Source organism: Rhipicephalus microplus, chromosome 9 (assembly GCF_043290135.1).
Source record: "Rhipicephalus microplus isolate Deutch F79 chromosome 9, USDA_Rmic, whole genome shotgun sequence".
NCBI classification, from domain to species: domain Eukaryota; kingdom Metazoa; phylum Arthropoda; class Arachnida; order Ixodida; family Ixodidae; genus Rhipicephalus; species Rhipicephalus microplus.
The window spans coordinates 4372428-4392665 of NC_134708.1; the positions used below are offsets into that span (position 1 = coordinate 4372428).

The window sequence follows — 20238 nt, forward strand, 5'->3', positions numbered from 1 at the left end:
GAACCAGACAAGCTAAAAACCTTTAATATGGCCAAAAAGTGCTTGACCGCACCCCTGGAGAAGGACACGGTTGCGTTTTAGTTTTTGGAAGCGTTTGATGTCGCATTGTTTGACAATACCGGCAGTCATGCTGACAAATGCATAGAAGGATTTGTTACTTATCGATATGTTACTAATTCCATGTCGGTGTTTTTACTGCCTTTTCATAGCATACAAATTGGAAAGAAAAAAATAATGGCAATTTCCTAGCTCAATTAACTTGCTTAGAAAGGAGGATACAGGCATATTCAGTTAGCCATCCAGAGATCTGGAAAGTACCAGATCAGATTTCCAGAGATCTGGAAAGTACCACAATGTCGCACCAATCACACAGTTAAGCAGAAAGTTTCCTGAAACAACTTGAAAGGCTGAAGGTGGTGGCTACCCTGATACGTAAATCTTGAGGGACTGTCAAAATAATCAAGTGGGTCAAAGGTGTAAATGATTCGCGTTAGAGAACAGAGTGCGTGCGCAACGAAAAGAGACCGGTAGTGGTCCCCTACATGCATAAGTTTTCTCGTAGCTTGAAGACCGCGGCCAGTAGGTATGGCGTACGTGTTGTGATCTCGGCTCCCAAAAAGTCGTCGTCCATTTGCTCCCGCTTGCATAAAGTTCGGTCTCAAAAGACCTTCTCGCTCTGTCTGGAAAAAAGATAGAATAGATATGTTGAATGCAAGTCATGTGTTGTGCATATGCTGCCCTTATCATGCCAGGGGGGGGGGGGGGGGGGGTGTTATATAGGACAAACCGGGAGCACTTAACCTCATTGACGGCTTCTGGTGGTTTGCACTTGCCAGCTCATTGAAGGGAGTGTGGCTGCCAGCCGCTGGTGGGCAAAAGCACTTGTTTGTTAGGCCATCGGGACAAATGTACTAGATAGGCGACGCAGGCTTTGTACATGGAGAGGGGTAAAGGTACGTGAGCAAACAGTCCCTGGCACTTGGTGAAAATGAGGTTAAATACCTGGATTTTTGTGCTGTCCGGTTAAAGCGATTGCATGTATCGACTGTCCTGCATGTTTCTGCAAGAATGTGCGATTTTTTTCCCTTTTTCTTGGGTGTTTACTCATGAGCCGATTTTCTTCGTGATTAGATTCTTCTTTTTACCCTGTTTGCTTTGCTGCACTGTGGTGTGCCATGTGACTAGGTCCTCTTCATGATATATGTGTGCGTTCCTTCTAATAAAACTTAGTTGCGAGTTCAGCGCCTTGTTGTCTCTTTTTCCATCTTTATATTTATGCGCTTATTTTAAATCATTGTGCTATATATCATTGTGCTTTCACAATATATCATTGTGCTTTCACGCTGCGTGCCCTGTCGGATTAAACAGCCGGCAAAGGAAGCCCGCGTAATCGAAGTCGCTCCTCTGTGGTGCTCATGGACGTGTCACGTGTTGTGTGTAGGTATGACAGTAATGAATGTAGCCGAGGGGAGTGCCAAGTGTGTTGTGTATGGGGAGCCTGCATGAACGGCCGGTCATGTAGGCGCCCTGTTGTGGGGCGGCAAACATAATAAGGAACATGTTTGCCGGCATTCGCTGATACGGTTGTTAACGCCATACACTTTGCATCAAAGGAATCTACTGAAGTCTTCAGCTGTACAGCCTGAAGTCTTCCCAATGGCCATTCGGTTGCTTCGCGGCGTTACACAGTAGACGCTTCTTAAGTAACTATGGTGAGCAGTCGGCAACTACAAGGGCCAAGAAACTTTTCTATAATGACATAATGGCACGCTCCAGCTCTCTCTGGCGCCATGTTTGTTGACAGTCCACACTTAAGCATTTAACCTTGATGGCTTTGCATATATGCGAGGATTTGGTTGTTTCAAAATAGTGGCAATCGGAAAACGTCAGTGCAGTCTAGAGCATGCCTTTTTGGTGTTTTAGGCAAATGTGCTGACCAGTGACCTGTGCTTCGTGTGTTGCCGTGCTGTAATACGTTACGCACGGCAACACACGACTCGCCAGTGAGACGAGCACTCACTCTGGTCCCTTGCCTAGGTTATCCAAAGGTCGCGGGGTGGCATATGGGGTGGCAGCATTTTCGATGGAAGCAATTATGTTCGAGACCCGTGTGCTGAGATTCAGGTGCACAGTAAAGAACCCCACATGGTCGAAATTACCGCAGCCCTCTGCTACGGTGTCCTTAATAATATGATCTGCTTTTGTGATTTCAAGCTCTCACAAATATTACTCTTCGGCCGAGTTGCGACGTGGTGTGCATTGGTGGAACGCAGAAGAAAACGGGGTACCACAGCGCAGTGGAGTAAACATTAATTCTAGCTGTCAGTTTAACGAACTACACAGCGTGGATGACGACCACAAGAATGTAAGATAAGTTGAAACAGTTCAAGCAAATCCTAATGTAAACAAACCTCGTTCTTCTTTCTTTTTTTTCTTGTCACGTGGTCTCAAACTTCTTTGACAAGATGTAGCCAGTTGCAGTGCCATTTGAAGCCCATCGCTCTATACCAATGACATTATATGTGACATTTACCTTGGGTCACGTGACCACGAGCTGTTTAGGTGCTAACAGACTCTCCCGCGTTCCCCCGATGCTCTGTGCTCCTATTCGCCGAACGCCATCACGTGCTTCCTCGCGCGCCTTTTCTCTTTCTCGTTTTTTTTTCTTCGTTTCTCTTGAGCTCGAGCTCTATGATGGTACCCAACACGATGAGCTTCGCATGTGTGCAGTATGTTTCGCGTCTCTTTTTCGGACTTCTGCTGCGTGGTTTCTGTTTGCGATTCCCCTTTGGTGCGCTTGCGGTTGCTGCATACGTTAAACTGACAGCAAGATACTTTTGGCTTGCGAAGTGAGACGCGCTATGGTAGGATGCATAGAATCTGCTGGGATGACGGTGTCGACTCTGTAAGGTATACGGGAGTCTCTTCGCATTTGACTAAAATTGTTAGGTTTTAGTCCATCTAAGGGCTGCATATTCATTTTTGTGTTTGTTAATAGTGTTCGCCCCTGGCTTCCTTGAAATAGTTTTCAAATGCGTTTCTGTTAGCCACAGTGAAGGATTCGTGCTTTTCAGCTGGAGACGCTTCTCAACTTGCGCGCAAGGAGCGTTCCATGGCTACGCCGACGTCCCCCGAATGAGGCATTTTTTGTGTGTGGAAAACGTGGCGTGCATTTTCAACTTTAGGCGCTGGTGTGAAATTGCCACGTTCTTTGACTAATAATTCAGATGTTCTTCGCAGTGCCAGTTGCTTCGAGAAAGCGTTTTTTCTCGGCACGTCAACCCGCCGATAGATATTCACAGCAGTTCGATAAAGGCTGCCGTGGCGCATGGTTGTTTCTCACCGCCACCCAAGCGCAACAGCATTTTCATGTCTTCACTCGGCATTGCAGCTTGCTGTGATGACTCGGGCTGCCGATGTCATCGCCGCGAAAGGCATGCATGGCCGTGTAGACGGGGCGTTGGACCGCGCGCGGGTCCAAGGACCTGAGAGGGTCCAAAGACACTTACCAATAAATTATTTCTGCCTGTTCATCTGTCGGTGCCCTTTGATTGTGTTTCGGCAGTCAGTTCACATGAAAAAATGTCACCGAAATACCAGCTGACGAGCACGAGCGGCAACAGCATTGGACACGGATAGCGTCTGCTAGCTATGCCCCGCGTAGGTGGAGCGATGCTCAAAAGAAGAGAGAGCAAACACAGTGCAGGAGGAGTGGTTATTATACCTTTATTCATAGGTTTTAGGCGTGAAGTACCAAAGAGGCGCGGTGCGGTGGCTAAGAAATGATGATGCATGTCGATGGCGCTACGACCATATATTTTGCGCTCACTGCAGGACCTCTTCCAATGATCTTCCATTATGATTTAGGAGCAGATTCCATTTTATCCCCACGATCTTCTTGCAGATCTCATCTTTTGCTGACCATTCCGGTGATATATAGTTTTATTCCATGTAAACAGTGGTAGATGACGTCGACATGGCGATGCGCTTGTAGCGACGTCGCGGCCCCTCAGCTCTGCCCAGCCCAAAGCTCGCCACCCGCGCGGAAGGCTCCTCGACGCACTGTGTTAGGTTGTTCGGTGACAGCTTTGCAGTTGCTTTGTGAAGTTGTCGCGTGATCGTAGAGAATGGTGGTGAGCTTTGGGCTGGGCGTAGCGTACGCGCAACGACGTTGCTAGAAGCACCTCAGTATGTCGACAGTGCCTACCACTGTTTACCAGCATTGAATAGGTCGCCACTGACGCTCATTGCGCGGGCGGCATCTCTCGCTCGACGTCGGGTAGCGTATTGACTCTCTGACCCATTTTGCTGTCCTTTTATCTTCTAGGGTCACGCCTATCGTGCGCCATTTCTTCGCACTTTGCGTGGTTCTTTTTTTCTTCTTCTTCTTGAGTTTGTCTGCTTTCCTCCAAGCGTCAGCACCATCTGTTAGTACAGGCTGTCCGCAATGATTGCATAGTTTCAAGTGCGGAGGACTACTATAGGGGGCCTGGTTATCGTAGACTGTCTTCGTCACTTGACATAACGCAGCCAGCTGTAGCATATTGACTGCGCGCTCGCACCGATATGCTACAACAAACAAATATAATAATTGAAAAAGATGATGCCATCAAGAGAGAAAAGAAGGAAGAAAAATAGAAATGTATAGAAATAGACAGAGGAAAAGACGGGTGGAAAGAAAGAGAAACAAGGGGCTGCCCAACTATAAGCTTTGGCAGTACTGCAAAAAGCTGCTTTTTTTTTTTTTTTTTTAAGGGGAGAAGCTTCTTAGCACGCATAGCCTTGTCTTTCATTGAGGTCATGGTATAGAACAGTTTCTATAATCGAAACATGTGAGACAAAAAAAAGTTTCTACAACAGACTTGAACGTAGACTATAGGCTAATGAAAATGTAATTGATTGCTATTCCCGGCGAAAATAACCTATTGAGAAGAGTGTTGATGAGTTGATCTATACTAAAATGTGCCTACATGTAGTAGCTTCTTATGGAAATCTTTAACAATATTAGAATGGTATCTTGCCACCGGTAAGATAGCAGGCTCTTGGATTCACTTTCGAGGCATATGCTCCACTCCAGCAATTTTCTAAGTCCTTCTTGAATTGCCTAAGACGACTGCAAGACGAAATGAATTTACATTTCTCTTTGTCACTCAATTTACATTACATGGTGCAACACTGGGGTAACTCACGGTTACTCACTAATGCAATACCCATTGCTTCGCCCACTCGTCACTTCGCGGAGATGTTTAGAAACGGCGGCCGATCATGATTTGGGCACATGCACTCCAGCCCATTCTTGGACGAGGCTCCCCTGCATGTGTGTGCATATTCGTGTGTCCTATGACATACTCGTGGTGTCCGCGGTCTCCACATCTTTAGCTTTAACTTCAATCTGCGCTTCATTTTTGCTCCCGAACACAGAACAGTGCAGGCGCCTGTTTAGTGCTGCTTTGGTGTGCTTGTGGTCACATATTCCAACAGGTGTGTCTGTCAAGGAATAAATCGCAGAAAATGTTAGTGAATCTACTTATGCGTATATACATCGGTTGCCCTCAACTGTAGTTGCTGTGTCAACAAAACAGTCATCAGGTGAACAAAGGAGACAAACAGCTAATTAACATTTACGCTTAATGAGTGTTTAAGAAGGCTTAATAAATTTGGCAACATGGTGCATAGCTAACGAAAATTTTGAGTGCAAAAACATTCACGAGAAATCTGTCCTGTCCCCTTTTATTGTGAATGTCTTGTTTTTTGCACTCAAAATTTGCGTTAGGTACTTAAGAACTATGGACCTGGGATTTTGCCTGCAACAACCTGTTTCAGGCACTGCTTTGATTTATTTCGTAATCGGATAGTGTAACCAAGTTTTGAAGGTCATTCTACTACGTCATACAAATATTCTGTAGATGACATTTACCAGGTGTGAAGCTGAGAAGAACGAGAATGTTGGGAACAAGAAAGTTTGTTCTTATGCCGTTGCAGAGCATGTGGTGTCTTCGGGACACGATTTCAACTAAAACAACGTTTGTATCATTGCAACTGAAAGTCGTTCCCGCGATTGCGCATAGAATCTTTGGATAATCAAATTGTTGCGCACATGTTAAAAACAGAAGTCCAGACAGGATTTTGTCGTAATCTCGACTATCTAAGCTGAGGAGATGCCGATAAGGTTTTTCCCTTAATGTGAAAGCGTTAAAGAGCTCGTTTCGCAGAAATTCTGCCGTCGGTGTTGACGTCGGCGTCGTTAGTTGCGAGTGAAAAGTTGTCATCTTATGTGTCACCGAAAAATCGGGAACGATGTCAATGGAATAAATAATAAAAGAATCCTGGGTCAGAGTGGGCAGGGTCATTTGGGTTCGAGTGTTGATTGAACACAGGTTGATAGCGTGGCAAGCGGTTGTTCTACCACACAGCCACGCCTCTGCTTGTGAATACAGTGAAAATAAGTTCCTCTGTTTCGAAATACAGTGAATGTAACTTTCATGCCCACACGCTTCCTGTATACATGCTTCAAAATACACCTTGAAATGTTTTAGCGATAATTCATGGTACAAGCGGACATTGCAATCGGGCTTCAGAACATGTGACTATAATACGTTGATGACTTCATGCTTTAAAGCCGGTCACCCCTCTGCAGAAGTTGAACATGTTACTGCACCTATTCCCATAAGGCCACGTGATGGGTGCATGGAAAGTTTGAAAAGATTTCCGCACTAAGTGTCTGAAATACATAAGGACAGGATATCGCTATCGCATTCAATTCCTACAGGCGAAGCTTAAGAGACCCGACATTTTTTTTGTGCGGCATCAATGAAGCGTTTCTTTCTTTTTCCATACCTTTCCCTTAAAATCAATTTTTGCATGGTTCACTTTCTGACGTCGACACTACAGCCAGACGTCAGACTAAATATCAGTTCTGGTGGTGTCACGCACCAATAATGGCTGGTTGTGCCTGGTCTATACCGAACCTTTGGCCGCTTGTGACGTGTCACCGACGGAGCCTCGCAGCCCGCGGAACTTACCTGAGGAGAGGCTCATATCGTGTTGCGACGTCAGCGTGCAGCAGGAATCGAAACAAGCTTTTAGAAAGACTCCGTAATTAAAATTTTGGAACTCATACCGGTGTACTCTATAGGCTTTTGTGGGCTTGGCATTTGATTCGACGACGAATTAAAAAAGTACTGAAAGCACTACGCTGTGAAGTGTTTCGACTCGTTAAATGTGAACTGGTACGTTTAAAAACGAGTATCCGTGATCTTTGTAGCATGATTGTAGCACAAGAGATGATTGATTATTCGAAATAATTTGTTTTGTCTTTTGCGGTTCGTACAGATTGTGTGCAGATATCAGTCGCGGCTAGCTGTTCAATCCTCAAACACCCCTGCTGATTGGCCGCATGAAGCTACTGGTAATTCATGCGAACGTCTCAAAATGAAATCTTAACACTTGAAAGATTATCGAGGGACGTATTCCAAAGGCCGTCGAATTTCGGTATATTTCTGTCAAATTTTGTAATGGGGTATCTTCAGCCGATTAGAGTTTACATGATGTCAAGTTGCGCAAGGCGACGGAATATGATAGTCCAGAGCAGCACTCTTGCTCCTGGATCCCGCCCAACTTTTATTGACCGCCCAAATGTTTAATTTTGAGTAAGCCGATGAATTTACTTGTAGCTCCGTGCAGATATACGATAATGTTTCTGGTTTTTCCTCTAACGTGTGGGCCACAGAACAGATTTGTCAAACGGGGATACGCTTCTTCTGCACGTTGAAAAGCTGGCGCCGGACATTGTTTATTTCTTGCATGTTCACTGCACCACGATAGTGACACCGCCAGGTGGTGTCCGCTGTCGCACAGTTTTCTTGACCACAGCTCGATCATGTTGACTTGTGTTTCCATGCGCGGTGCACCATGGGTCCAGCTGCCGCCGTCTGCTCGGTTGTGTGTGCTCGACTAAAGTGTGGGTGGCCGGAGGTGGGTGCTGGCCCTGGGAGCTGGAGATGCAAGCGCGCTGCTTTAAGTAATACTTCAAACACACACTTACACAAATAAACTGAAAAAAAAAAGGTTACCATCAGCATCCTAACTTTGCTCACTGCAGGGCAAAAGCCTCTCCCATAATCCGCCAATCAACCTTGTGTTTTCTGCTGACACGCTAATAACTGCTAACTTGTTGATTTCACATGCCCACCTAATTTTCTGTCTCTCTCTCACGCGTTTGCCTTCTCTGGGAATCCAGTTAGTTACCCTTAATGATCAGTGCTTATTCTCCCTACGCGCTACGTGCCCAGTCCATGTCCGTTTCTTCTCCTTAATTTCAACTATGACATCCTTAAGACCGGTTTGTTCTCCGACTCACTCTGCTCTCTTCTTCTCTCTTAAGTTTATAACACCTATCATTTTCCTTTCCATCGCTCGCAGCGTCGTCCTCAATTTAAGTTGAACCCTCATTGTAGGCATCCAAGTCTCTGCTCTGCAGTCAAGTACCGGTAAGATAATATACCTTCCTCTTGAGGGACACGACCGTTCGTAATTTGAGAATGCCTGCCGAATGTGTTCCACTCCATTCTTATCCTTCTTGTTGTTTCGCTCTCATGGTTGGGCTCCACGGTTACAACCTATCCTAAGTAGACATGTTCCTTTACAACTTCCGGTGTCTTGCCACCTATAGCAAAACGCTCTTATCCGCGGAGGCTGCTGTACATTACTTTAGTTTTGTGCATAATAAATTTTACACTTACTCTTCTGCTTTCCGTGTCCCATTCAGTAATCATGAGCTGTATGTAATTTGTCCCCTGAGTTACTCATCAATAAATCGCAGGTTACTAAGATACTCTCCATTAACTTTTGTCCACAGCTCTTAATTCCCAATCTAAGGCCGTGAAAACCTCCTGTAAACACGCGGTAAATGGCAATGAAGAAATCATTCCCATCTGTCTTGCACCCTGATTTATCGGGATTTTACCCTTTCCTTCATGGAGAACTAGAGTGGCTGTAGATTTATTCCAGTGTATGTATGTATATTTATATATATATATATATATATATATATATATATATATATATATATATATACACACGCGCACACACACACATATGCTTTGTTGATGCCCATGCAGTGTCTGTATGAGTGCTGATATCTCGACTGAATCAAATGTCTTCTAGTAATCTATGAAGGCTATGTATGGGGCTTGGTCCTATTCTGTGCATATGTCTATCGCTTGATTGACAGTATGAATATGGTCTATACATTATTTTGTAGCGTGTACGAAATCCTACTTGGTCCTTTGGTTGATTGAGCTGCAATGTCATAATTAGCTATTTTTGTGAATAGCTTGTAGACAACAGACAGGAAGCTGACCATGGCCTTCATTTCTCAAGTGCTTGACATTCCCTTTCTTAAGGATTAAATTATATTGCCATTCTTCCAAGATTCTAGTATGATCTGTTCATCATCTTTCAACAGGTCTGACTTTACCTTATCCTCAACAGCGGCTCTGACTTTTTTGTGTTCCATCTACCCAATGGGCCACAAAAATTCAGTGTAGATTCAAATTAAAACCGAACATCCACGTCTGGAACCCGATGCCGCCTCTACCGAGGCCACACGCGGAAAAGTGTGGGAGTGGGAGCAACTTATGACTAGCTACAGTGAGATTGCGCAGCACTACAAGCTCGGTAGGCGTAAATACCCACCACCACATTGCAAATTAGCCGGAGACAACTCCAAACAGACACTTTTCCAAATCCAGTGATCTTTCGCCCCTGTTACCCTGACCTGTATTCGACAGATAAATGCAAAGCAAGCGATTCCGGGGCAACCCTGGGGCATATGTTATGGGAGGGCTCGAGTCTCAATGACACATTCAGCAGTACGAATGAGGAGGCAGTCTCGAACCGCAGGGCGCGCTGGGAGGCGGCTCTGCTCAGCTCCGCATTAGAACGACGACTATGGGTCGTCCAGCGAGCCGAGGAAGCCGCCCTAGCCTAAGGGCTCGCGGCCGATGCCTAGGCCAGGGTTCAAGCCCGCCCCGATTTATTATCGCCGGACTCTTAATAAATGTTGTTTCTCTCTCTACACGTCTGGAGCTGGTTATATGAGGGACAACCTAGGGCTGTTGCATTTCGATTGTACCTTACACCTGTTTTGTTTCTTGTCTGGAACATCCGTAGGATATCTACAAAGGATTTCATATGGACTCAATAATTTGGGCAGCAGATGGACATCCACACCCCGAGAAACAAAACCTTAAAGAATTTCCGGAACTGCTACAAACGGTTATATACGTCTTGGTCTAAGAAAAGACCGTAAAGCAGACATTTTCAAAAGGGAAGAATAGCGCCTCAAATGTACTTATAAATTTTTCAACAACTCCAAAATAGCTTTGTCTGCCAAACAACCTCATAACGTGTACCTCAAGACATTGTTTAGGCAACATAGAGAGCCAGCATTCAACGTCCACCGCAATGATTCTGAGAAGGTTGTGTCAAGAAAGTGCCAAAAATGCCCAAACGTCATGTAAAAAGAGTGGTGGCCGCTGGTTTATACTAACTAGTGACGCTAACAACCTCCCCAAAATAATTGACTTGACCCCGCAAGCCCGAGTGTACAGCTGCCCATTTTTTTGAACGTGTGAGCACCGACCGTTGAGTCATTAATTCCCTAATCTCGGTCTCCCGATATCCGGATCACAGAACAGCCCAAGAGACGACAGCTGGAGACTCTTAATAGCGTACATGCACGTATTGTCGTAGTATAATTTCGCCGCCGAATAAGGCTCTCATGGACTGGGCGGTCAACACAAGCGCGTTCAGGTTAGAAAAAAAAAATTGTCGGCTGCACGTGCCTGTGGCGTATTCTTTTCAAGCCAAGGCGCAACCAGCTCGCGCGACTGCGACCGATACAATAACGGGTGCGACACGTGAGCAACACGCAGGCGCTCATTGGCGCGCACGCCAGCTGGCGTCAGCTTGGCTTCAGGTAAGTGGTGACGCAGTACAATGTCACGCATGTTGGAACTTTCACGACCGTGTTTTTTAATCCAGCGGCTGTCAAACCTGTCCTCCCCCCCCCCCCCCCCCCCCCCCGCAACGATGCGCGGTGGCTCGATCGGCAGACCGGCGGTCATCGCTTAGCGTGTTGAGCTTTCCTGTACGGATTACAGCAGCTGTTATCCACAGTCAAGTAAAAGTCCGCATTCTGTTTTCCGCATATTTTGCACCAGTGTTTCGTGAAACAAGGTCTACTGCGTGTTCTCGTCGACGGTTCATTTCAATTCAATGGCCGGATCTGCTTACCACCTTCGTTGCCGATATAGGATTGATTGATATGTGCACGGTTCAACGTCCCAAAACCACCATATGATTATGAGGGGCGCCATAGTGGAGGGCTCCGGAAATTTTGACCATCTGGGGTTGTTCAACGTGCGCCCAAATCTGAACACACGGGCCTACACCATTTCCGCCTCCATCGGAAATGCAGCTGCCGCAGCCTGGATTCCATCCCGCGATCCGCATGCGGGTCAGCAGCCGAGTTCTTGCCCACTAGACCACCGCGGCGGAGCCGTTGCCGATATAGGATGCAGCTAAACGTCACCCGATCGGATAATGTACTTCTTTCGATAAGTCCAATTAAGTGCCCCGGACTTTTTGGCACTTCGTTACTGGAACATTTTAAAATTGTGATTAAAACGGTATGACAATTGTTTGCTGGCGTTTGAATCTTGGTCGAACGTGTAGCTATAGAAAACACGCCGGTGTGAATCGTAACTGACTCGACCTTTTTTGGATAATTTTGTTCTTCTGCGGGTCACGTTTGTGAGCTTGAGAGCGACAAGCCGGTGTACTTGTAGGCAAGCATGCTTACAACGCCGACGAAGCGCAACGTTTCTACCGAATACGCGGCTCGCCTGAGTGCAGTTATGATAGATTGTTATTTACAAATAGCATTTTGTCAGATTTGTAATTAGAAATCTGTCTTATGTTTTCCAATTCATACGTAGCTTACTTGTATGCATCTTTTCTTCACTGCTGTTCGTGCAAGACACTGGGCCTGGGAACGCGCCTGCTAACGCGACCACCAGTTCACTTTCTTTGAAGGGACCCGGAGTGCATCATATGATCGTCATTGTTCATTAAATTTTACGTGAAAGCTTATATTGTTTTCGAAAGGCATCTGAAGTTTTTAGAATAAAAATATATTGCCGCACCCCGTACTATGTGCCACGTCCTTATTTGCTTGATATCTTAGTTGCAGCATGCTATGCTGTAAGAAAAGCCAGTCAAGTTTGTTCCTGGCAGGTTTAATGCTTCTGTACCAAATAGATAGATAGATAGAATAAGGATGAAAGAAATGTGGGAAGGTTAACCATGGCTGAGCCAGGTGTTCATTATGGGTGCGATCTTATTTGCGGGCTAAAATGGAACGTTAGTTCTTGTCATGTGCTATAGGTCGACGCCCGCGTAAACGCCGTAGTGCGTACGCGTGACCAGTCGCGTATGGTGAAGGCGAACGTTGTATTGTGCGGCATAAAGCAATGCATGTCCAACGTACGTCCGGTAATTTCAGCAATATTCCCAGGTACGCACTGAAAGGGCTAACTGCAGATCTGTCCTGTGGTTGAACGTACGGTTTTTGTCACCCATCGAACGTTCGACAGATCGACATTTTTTTTGTGTGTGCATAACGGCTCCACAGACAGCCGTAGTGCAGCTGGTGGATTGCTGAGGATCCCTGTCGGACATACGTATGTCCAAAACTGGCACACCGGTGGATGTCCTCCGGAAGCGGGGTCCCTGGCTGTCTTTTTCATGATGTCACTCTGGAATGCGCACCCGTTGGTGCAAGCTTGTATGCATCTGCCTTTGAATTGAAATGCCGCGCACTTCTGCAATTGTATCCGACTATAGTGCGCTCGTGGCAGAAAGCTATACAAAGTACGTAAAGATTCCCAATTAACAGGGTAAGAGAAGGACACAGACAGTACACACTTATACCTTCTGTCCAGTAGAGATCCACAAGTGTGCCAGAAACACGGGGAACCACTTTTCGTCCTTCACATTACCATTCGATGCTGTGCATTATACTCTATAAGAAAAAAAAAACATTTCTCATTAAATGTCACTTCATCCAGAGACGTTCAATGGTATATTGAGATCTGGTTTTCAAACACGATTCATTATTAGCGTTTTTAGAAGATGTACATAATTTTCACGTGATATACCAAAGTAATCCGCAGCACGACTTCCGAGCAGGGGTAGCTGCTGCAGTAGATAGAAAGCACCGGTCTCGTGGTCCTTGGACATTGACGGGGCGTTCGTGCTCAAACCGTACATCTATAGTTTCATCATCACGATCATTTGCCATCTCTTCTCGTTTCAACATTTCATGTCACTCCGTTGATTTAATACTTCTACATTTCACGCACCTTCAGTGCCCAGAATTTTAAGGTCCTTATGTAGCTGCTTAACATATAATCGTTGCCCACATTTTTTTGTTTTATGAAATGGTGCTTTTTGGCCATCAAATGGCCCTTGCGCCATAAAACATCTGGTCTAATCGTCATCATTCACAACTGACGAATAAATCACTCGAAATTCAAACTCTATACCATTTAATAGACCTTATGCAATATTGCTGCCACCTGTCGTGTGCATACCGCCATGTTAGAGGCTCGAGCGTGGCGCAATACGCACACAGTCAAGTGTGTTAACTAATACGTTGTGGGGGTGCAAACACCCCCAGTAAAGTCGTTTGCGCCTTGTGGCGCATGTGTTTCACGCATAGGCCGCATTTCGGGATCACAACTACCCAACGGTTGGTAGCGTTGTGCTCGCGAGCGTCGACCACCACCATCATCATCTTGGTTAGATCGGTAGCGCAGGTGGTGACGCCTGGCGGCAGGCCTTGGTGACAGCCCCAGAGAGTTGAGCGAGTCTCTTTGGTGGTTGGCGCGAATGGTTGTCTCTCGCGCGGGTCCCCGCTGTGCGGCTCCGCGGGTTGCGCGCCGGGGGCCCTCGTGGCAAGTCAAGCGTTGGCGAAGCCGCCTTATGTGTATTCTTGTTAATGTTATGCTGTTGAGTGTTGTGTAATTTTGTGTAAGCATGTTCTAGCGTGTTGATCACAATAGATGATGTTATAATAATTCGGCTGGCGATATCGTCAATCTATAAGTAGCTAAATAAATGCGTGTTAATTGGTTTGGTCCTACCGCGTCTGCTGTGTCCGTTCACTCCAAGAGCGGTGCGTTCGTCACAGAAGAGACACCACAACGTACACGTAAGGCGTATCGACGTGAGGCGTATATTGGCCGATAATCGCAACGCCGACGTATTGCTGCGTCCCTTGCTGCACACAAAGAGGAACTCGGAATGCTGAAGGAAGAAAGATATTTAACTGTAGTAGAACTGAAAGCCGGGTGAGTTGGAACTTATCCATAATCCACACAAAAGAAGGAAAGACAGTCATGTTTCCTTCTTTTGTGTGTGTCCCTTTGTGCGCTGCCCAATTATGGAAGAAAGATGAGCCACAAACTTTGCTTCCTGTTTTTTTTTTTTCAATATGATGACGTTTTTAGCATGTGCTCCGGCTATTGCTTTCGAAACACATTCATTTGGGCTAGTTGGTAACGCTTCATTTTAAATGCCAGAAGTAGGGCTCAGTAAAGAGAAAAAAATTTGTGTCGTCTTTCAGTCCCTGTTATGTGCTGCGCCCCACTTAAAATGAACTGTTTCTGTTTGGACATCGTGATATGAGAGCCATGAAATTAAAAGTTGATAAGCGAATTCTTCTCCTAATCTAAGAAAGCTATGTATAGGCGTTGGTTGTATTCAGCGCATTTCGCTATTACCTGATTGATAGTATAAATATGGTCTATTGAGAAGTAGCCCGGGTACAGAATCCTGCTTGGTGCTTTGGTTGATTGAACTCTAATATCGCATTAATTGTATTGGCTATTATTTTTGTGAATAGTTTGTAGAGAACTGACAGTAAGCTGATCGGCCTGTAATTGTTCTTCAAGTACTTGACGCCTTTTTTCTTGTGGACGAAGATGATGCTGGTGTTTTTCCCAAGATTCTGGTACCCTTCCCGAAGTGTCAAGAGACACTTCGTATATAAGGTGGATAATTTTTCTAATACCATTTCTCCGCCATCTTTCAGGAGGTCTGTTGTTACCTTATCCTCTTCAGGGGCTTTGCCTATTTTTATTCCTTCTAGGGTGTTCCTTACTTCCCCTGTCATTACTGGTAGGATGTAGAATTCCTCTGGTCCATTATTGTTTCTCATAATATCATCCTGGTTCTTTTGACATCTGTACAGCTCTATGTAGAACTTCTACGCCATCTCGCCTATCCTATCCATATTGGTTATAACATTGCCTTCCTTGTTCCTCAATGCATACAGCCGATTTTAGGCTTCTGCCGCTTTTTACAGCCTCTTGAATTACTTCCATGTTATAGCTCCTGATGTCGGCTACCTCACGCCTATTAACTTCGAAAGCTCCACTAGCGCTATTTTGTCAGTTGCATTTGAGGCTTTTATCGTTTGTAGTCTCTTAATAAGATTTTTCGTCTCTTGAAACAGTTTACCAGTTTCCTGTCCAGTGACTGTAACTCCAACTTCAACTGCACACTCTTTGGCGATATTAGTAAGATTATCGTTCATTGTGTCAATGCTAACGTCGGTTATCTAATTTAGAGTCTCAAATCAATTCTTAAGCGAAACTCTGAATTCCTGTATTTTCCCTCTCACCGCCAGTTCATTAATTGGCTTCTTGCGTATCAGTTTTTGTCTTTGCTTTTTAAAATCTAGGTGAATACGAGCTTTTACCATTCTATGATCACTGCATCTGATCTTGCCAACTACTTTTACATCCTGTAAACTACCTGGGTGTGCACGCAGAATGAAGTCTATTTCATTTTTAGTTTTGCCATTGAAACTTCGCCACATCCACTTGGCCTTTGGCTCAGTCGAGACATCAGCAGTAATGCAGGCACTAAGAAATCAAGGCATCGACAAACCCTACATAAACATACTGGAAGAAATGTACAGAACATTAACAGCCACTATAATTATCTATAAAGAAAGCGACATAATACCAGCAAAGAAGGGTGTAAGGCAGAGAGACATAATCTCTCCAATGCTATTCACGGAATTTTCACAGGAGGTATTCAGAGCCCTATAGATTGGGAAGAGTTAGGGATAAGAGTTAATGGAGAGTATCTTAGTAACCTGCGATTTGCTGATGACATTGCCTTGACGAGTAACTCATGGGACGAATTACAGCTCAAAATTACTGTACTGGACACGGAAAGCACAAAAGTAGGTCTAAAAATAAATATGCACAAAACTAAAGTAATGTGCAACAGTATCGGCAAGAAACAGCACTTCGCAATAGGTGGAGAGACGCTGGAAGTTGTAAAGGAATATGTCTACTTGGGACAGGTAGTAACCACGGAGCCGAACCATGAGAGTGAAATAACTAGGAGAATAAGGATGGGGTGGATCACATTTGGCATGCATTCTCAAATCATGAATGGTAATCTGCAACTAAACCTCGAAAGGAAGGTATATAACAGCTGCATCTTGCCAGTGCTTACCTACGTAGCAGAAACCTGAAGGCTTACAAAGAGGGTTCAGATTAAATTGAGGACGACGCAACGAGCGATGGAAAGGAAAATGATAGGCGTAACCTTAAGAGACAAGAAGAGGGCAGGGTGGGTCAGAGAACAAACCGGGGTTAAGGATATCATAGTTGAAATCGAGAAAAGGAAATGGGCCGGGCATGTAGGGCGTAGATAGGATAACCGCTGGTCATTAAGGGTAACCTACTGGATTCCCAGAGAAAGCAAACACACGAAGGGGAGACAGAAAGTTAGGTGGGCTCATGAGATTAAAAAGTTTGCGGGTATAACGTGGCAACGTAAAGCACAAGACTGGGTTGATTGACGGATCAAGAGAGAGACCTTTGCCCTGCAGTGGGCATAGTCAGGCTGATGACGATGAAGCGAATTATTCATCCATGAATTTTGGTTTCAAATGCTGCTTTATATAATCATACTGAATGAGTATATATATATATATGCCATTGGTGATCTTTGAGCATTGTGTCCTTGGTACAGTAAAGCAAATGTCATGCATGTGTGTGCGCCGTTTATGTAGCACTCGGGGACAGCTGTTGTGTCCGTCAGACGCACGTTGCATTTGCGGTGCTGAAGCCAAGCGGCAATGAAGAAGGTTTGTGCTAATTCCTATCGTTAAACTACCTAGGAATAATAGCGTGGAAATAATGAGCATGCCGCTTACGTAGCTGACGCACTATAGTTCACTGTATACTTTAATCCTTCACATACAAAAGACTAACCGATATTCTGTGGAGCAGCCACGGGCGAAACACGCTGGCCCAAAGTATACGAAAGTTCAACCCCGGTTTAAATAAATAATTAATTAATTAAGAAGTACTGCCCATATCAAGTGAGATCAAGGCAGGAAAAGGGGGGCTACAGCAGAATACATAAAAACAGTAAACATATTATAACTAAGCTGTACAACAATGCATTAAATATACATACATGCAAACAAAAGGTAACTAAAGGTTATGCAATGTAAACACCATTCCACTAGAAAGAAGAGTAACAGAAAAAATACCATACATAAAAATAGATATGCACGCAAATATATCAGGTAATTACACAACTTAACCGTGCTGTGTCAGCAAAGCTCCGCCTGCGGGATTCCCCACAGCCTGACTTCCCATAAGATTAACCAAACGGCGTCCAAATACGACGGCACTTACTGCTGTAGAAACACTGATATTCGTACTAACAAATAGACCCAAATTGTTCTAGAATGTTCTAGAATGCGAGTTATACGACAAAATCTGATAGGTTGTTAGTTTTATTGTACATACGCAGTTTTCGCGCAGCTGCCTGTATGTTTTGATGTGTCTCAACTCCTTTGTCCGCATTAATATTTTGATGTTTTGTACACAGTCGTCTTGGTCGTGCCCCACTGTATCTCTGACGCAATTTCTTTCGTTTCATGTATACATATGTCAACCTAAAACGAAAGAAATTCGTCTCAAAGACCACGTTATGCTACACAGTGTCCGAAACGTATAGCTTTTCTTCTGAATAGAAGCTGTTTTCGCACATCTGCCACTACTATGAAAACTTCAGTAGAAGTGAAAGGGATTGATTGATTGATTGATTGATATGCGGGGTTTAACGTCCCAAAACCACTATATGATTATGAGAGACGCCGTAGTGGAGGGCTCCGGAAATTTCGACCACCTGGGGTTCTTTAACGTGCACCCAAATCTGAGCTCACGGGCCTACAACATTTCCGCCTCCATCGGAAATGCAACCGCCGCAGTCGGAATTCGAACCCGCGACCTGCGGGTCAGCAGCCGAGTACCTTAGCCACTAGACCACCGCAGGGAAACCACCGCAGGGTGAAAGGGAGCGATTCGATGAGAATATAGACGAAAATACGTCGACGTTCGGCCAAGCTGGCTGCTTTACCCGAGATTGTGTTCATGTGGCTGACAGCACAGCCCTGTTCTTGGTATGCTGTTGAATTTAGGGAGAACCTTGTTTATGTGCGATAGACAGATTGTGTGATATCCATCATAGAATACCCCCCCCCCCCTCCCCGAAACATTGAGGAGGACACAGATTGATTAAAAGAAATAGCAAAGTATGAAGAACGGTTAAAGGGGATCGTAAAAGCGCCAGTTCATTGGGGAAGGAGGGGGGGAGGGGGAGGTCTATCCGCTCGCCTTTGTAATCTCGCATCACGTCGGCGAGTGGTCTTCGAGGCGATAGAACAGTCGAGTGTGAAATGTTCAGAGCGTCACTCCCTGAAGGGGGCATAAAATGAATACAATTGGATGTTGTAGTGTAGGCACCAAAAGCTTCACTGATTGACATGTCATGAAGAAGAGCTTTTGCGTCGGTTGCTGCCGGAGGCCGAGTGCGCGTCGCTCATGACACAGTTATAGCTGCTGTATCGGCAATATATGCCTGACGCCGATGCTGAGCGTTATCCGACAAGTTTCGCCGTGATTCCAGCATTTTTTTTTCTAAAAATAGGATGGGAGCGGTCGAACACTAACGCCGATCACAGACGCAGAAGTGCATCCTATGAAACCAGCAATCGTACGTTTGTAAGAGTGGTTCGGACTTGCGCAAAATCGGATGCCCAAGAACGAGGCGATCACAAATGGGAGCGAACCTTTGAGGAGAAGGCACAGCGTCAGAAAGAGTCCGGGGTCAAAGCGGGAGGCCAACACGTTGGTCCTGTCTAGACGACCGCGCAGCAGGCTGGCAACAAGCTCCACGGCGGCGCCGCAGACGTCCTCTGATGCCTGCGCGACGACGACGTCTCCGCCGCCTTGGCCGCGTCTGGTTCGCTCGGGGAAGCCTGCGGAGGTCCGATGGCTGCGGTCAGGGCGGCGGCCACCAGACGCGCCGCGAGGTGGGCCTCGGCCCTGAGTTGCTTGCGTGCGCTGGCCAGGGCGTCGCGCACCAGGCGGCCGGCCAACGGATCAAGTCGCTGCTCGTCCGGCGGCATCGCGTCCATCGATCCGCGCCGACCGTTGCTGTGGCGGCGCTGCCGTCGCGCCATTTCCTCAACCGTCCGCATCATACGAGTTTCATACTTCCAGAGCTGACAAGCACTATCGACCGCCGGCCGATGGAAACCGTACCCGGCATGCTGATGTAGTCACAACTGTAGACTACGACGGACGTCAAGGCGTCGTGAGTGCAGCGGCGGATCCAGAGTTCGGGGTGGCCCCTTTCTCCCGAGACCTCCCATCATTAATTAAGGCAAACGAGTGAGCAGGTGGGAACAGTATATCTGTTATGATGTGTGCTTTTGTGCTTCTAAAAACAAAGCTAGGGGCTCCCTCCCGCCTATCCGGTTTCACTTAAAGCGAACCCCCTCGCTTTAAAATGAGTGTCTGGATCCTGCGTGGGTGCCGCAGAAGTCCACCCGAGGAATATCATCCCTTGCTGAAATATGCAGACATGGGATGAACGTGTGGACTCAGCAGTGAGGTTCTCATAGGCTGGCCCGCACCACTCTGGGGATGAAAAGAGGCTCATCTGAACACACATATTTAAACGCTCGGTGGCGACGGTGGCGGATAATCCGGCTGTCATTGCAGGCTCGCTGCTATCAAGGGCACTTCACAGTGACGGTCGGCAAGTAATCTCGGCAATTCACCAATGTGT

At 45.9% G+C, this 20238-nt stretch overlaps 1 protein-coding gene across 1 annotated transcript; it reads right to left on the minus strand.

Moving 5' to 3' along the window:
* Positions 1–7555: 7555 nt before the first annotated feature.
* On the minus strand, positions 7556–19652 carry LOC119165584 (uncharacterized). The gene is made up of 2 exons (XM_075873019.1): positions 19235–19652; positions 7556–7994 (listed from the first exon to the last, which is right to left on the minus strand). Exon 1 carries the CDS (start codon positions 19646–19648, stop codon positions 19304–19306), a length of 345 nt encoding a protein of 114 aa, XP_075729134.1. The 5' UTR covers positions 19649–19652; the 3' UTR covers positions 7556–7994; positions 19235–19303.
* Between the last annotated feature and the right edge of the window lie 586 nt (positions 19653–20238).

Bases quoted from the DNA above. Each gene is read 5' to 3' on its own strand.
- LOC119165584 (XM_075873019.1), bottom strand. From the start codon at position 19,648: ATGATGCGGACGGTTGAGGAAATGGCGCGACGGCAGCGCCGCCACAGC.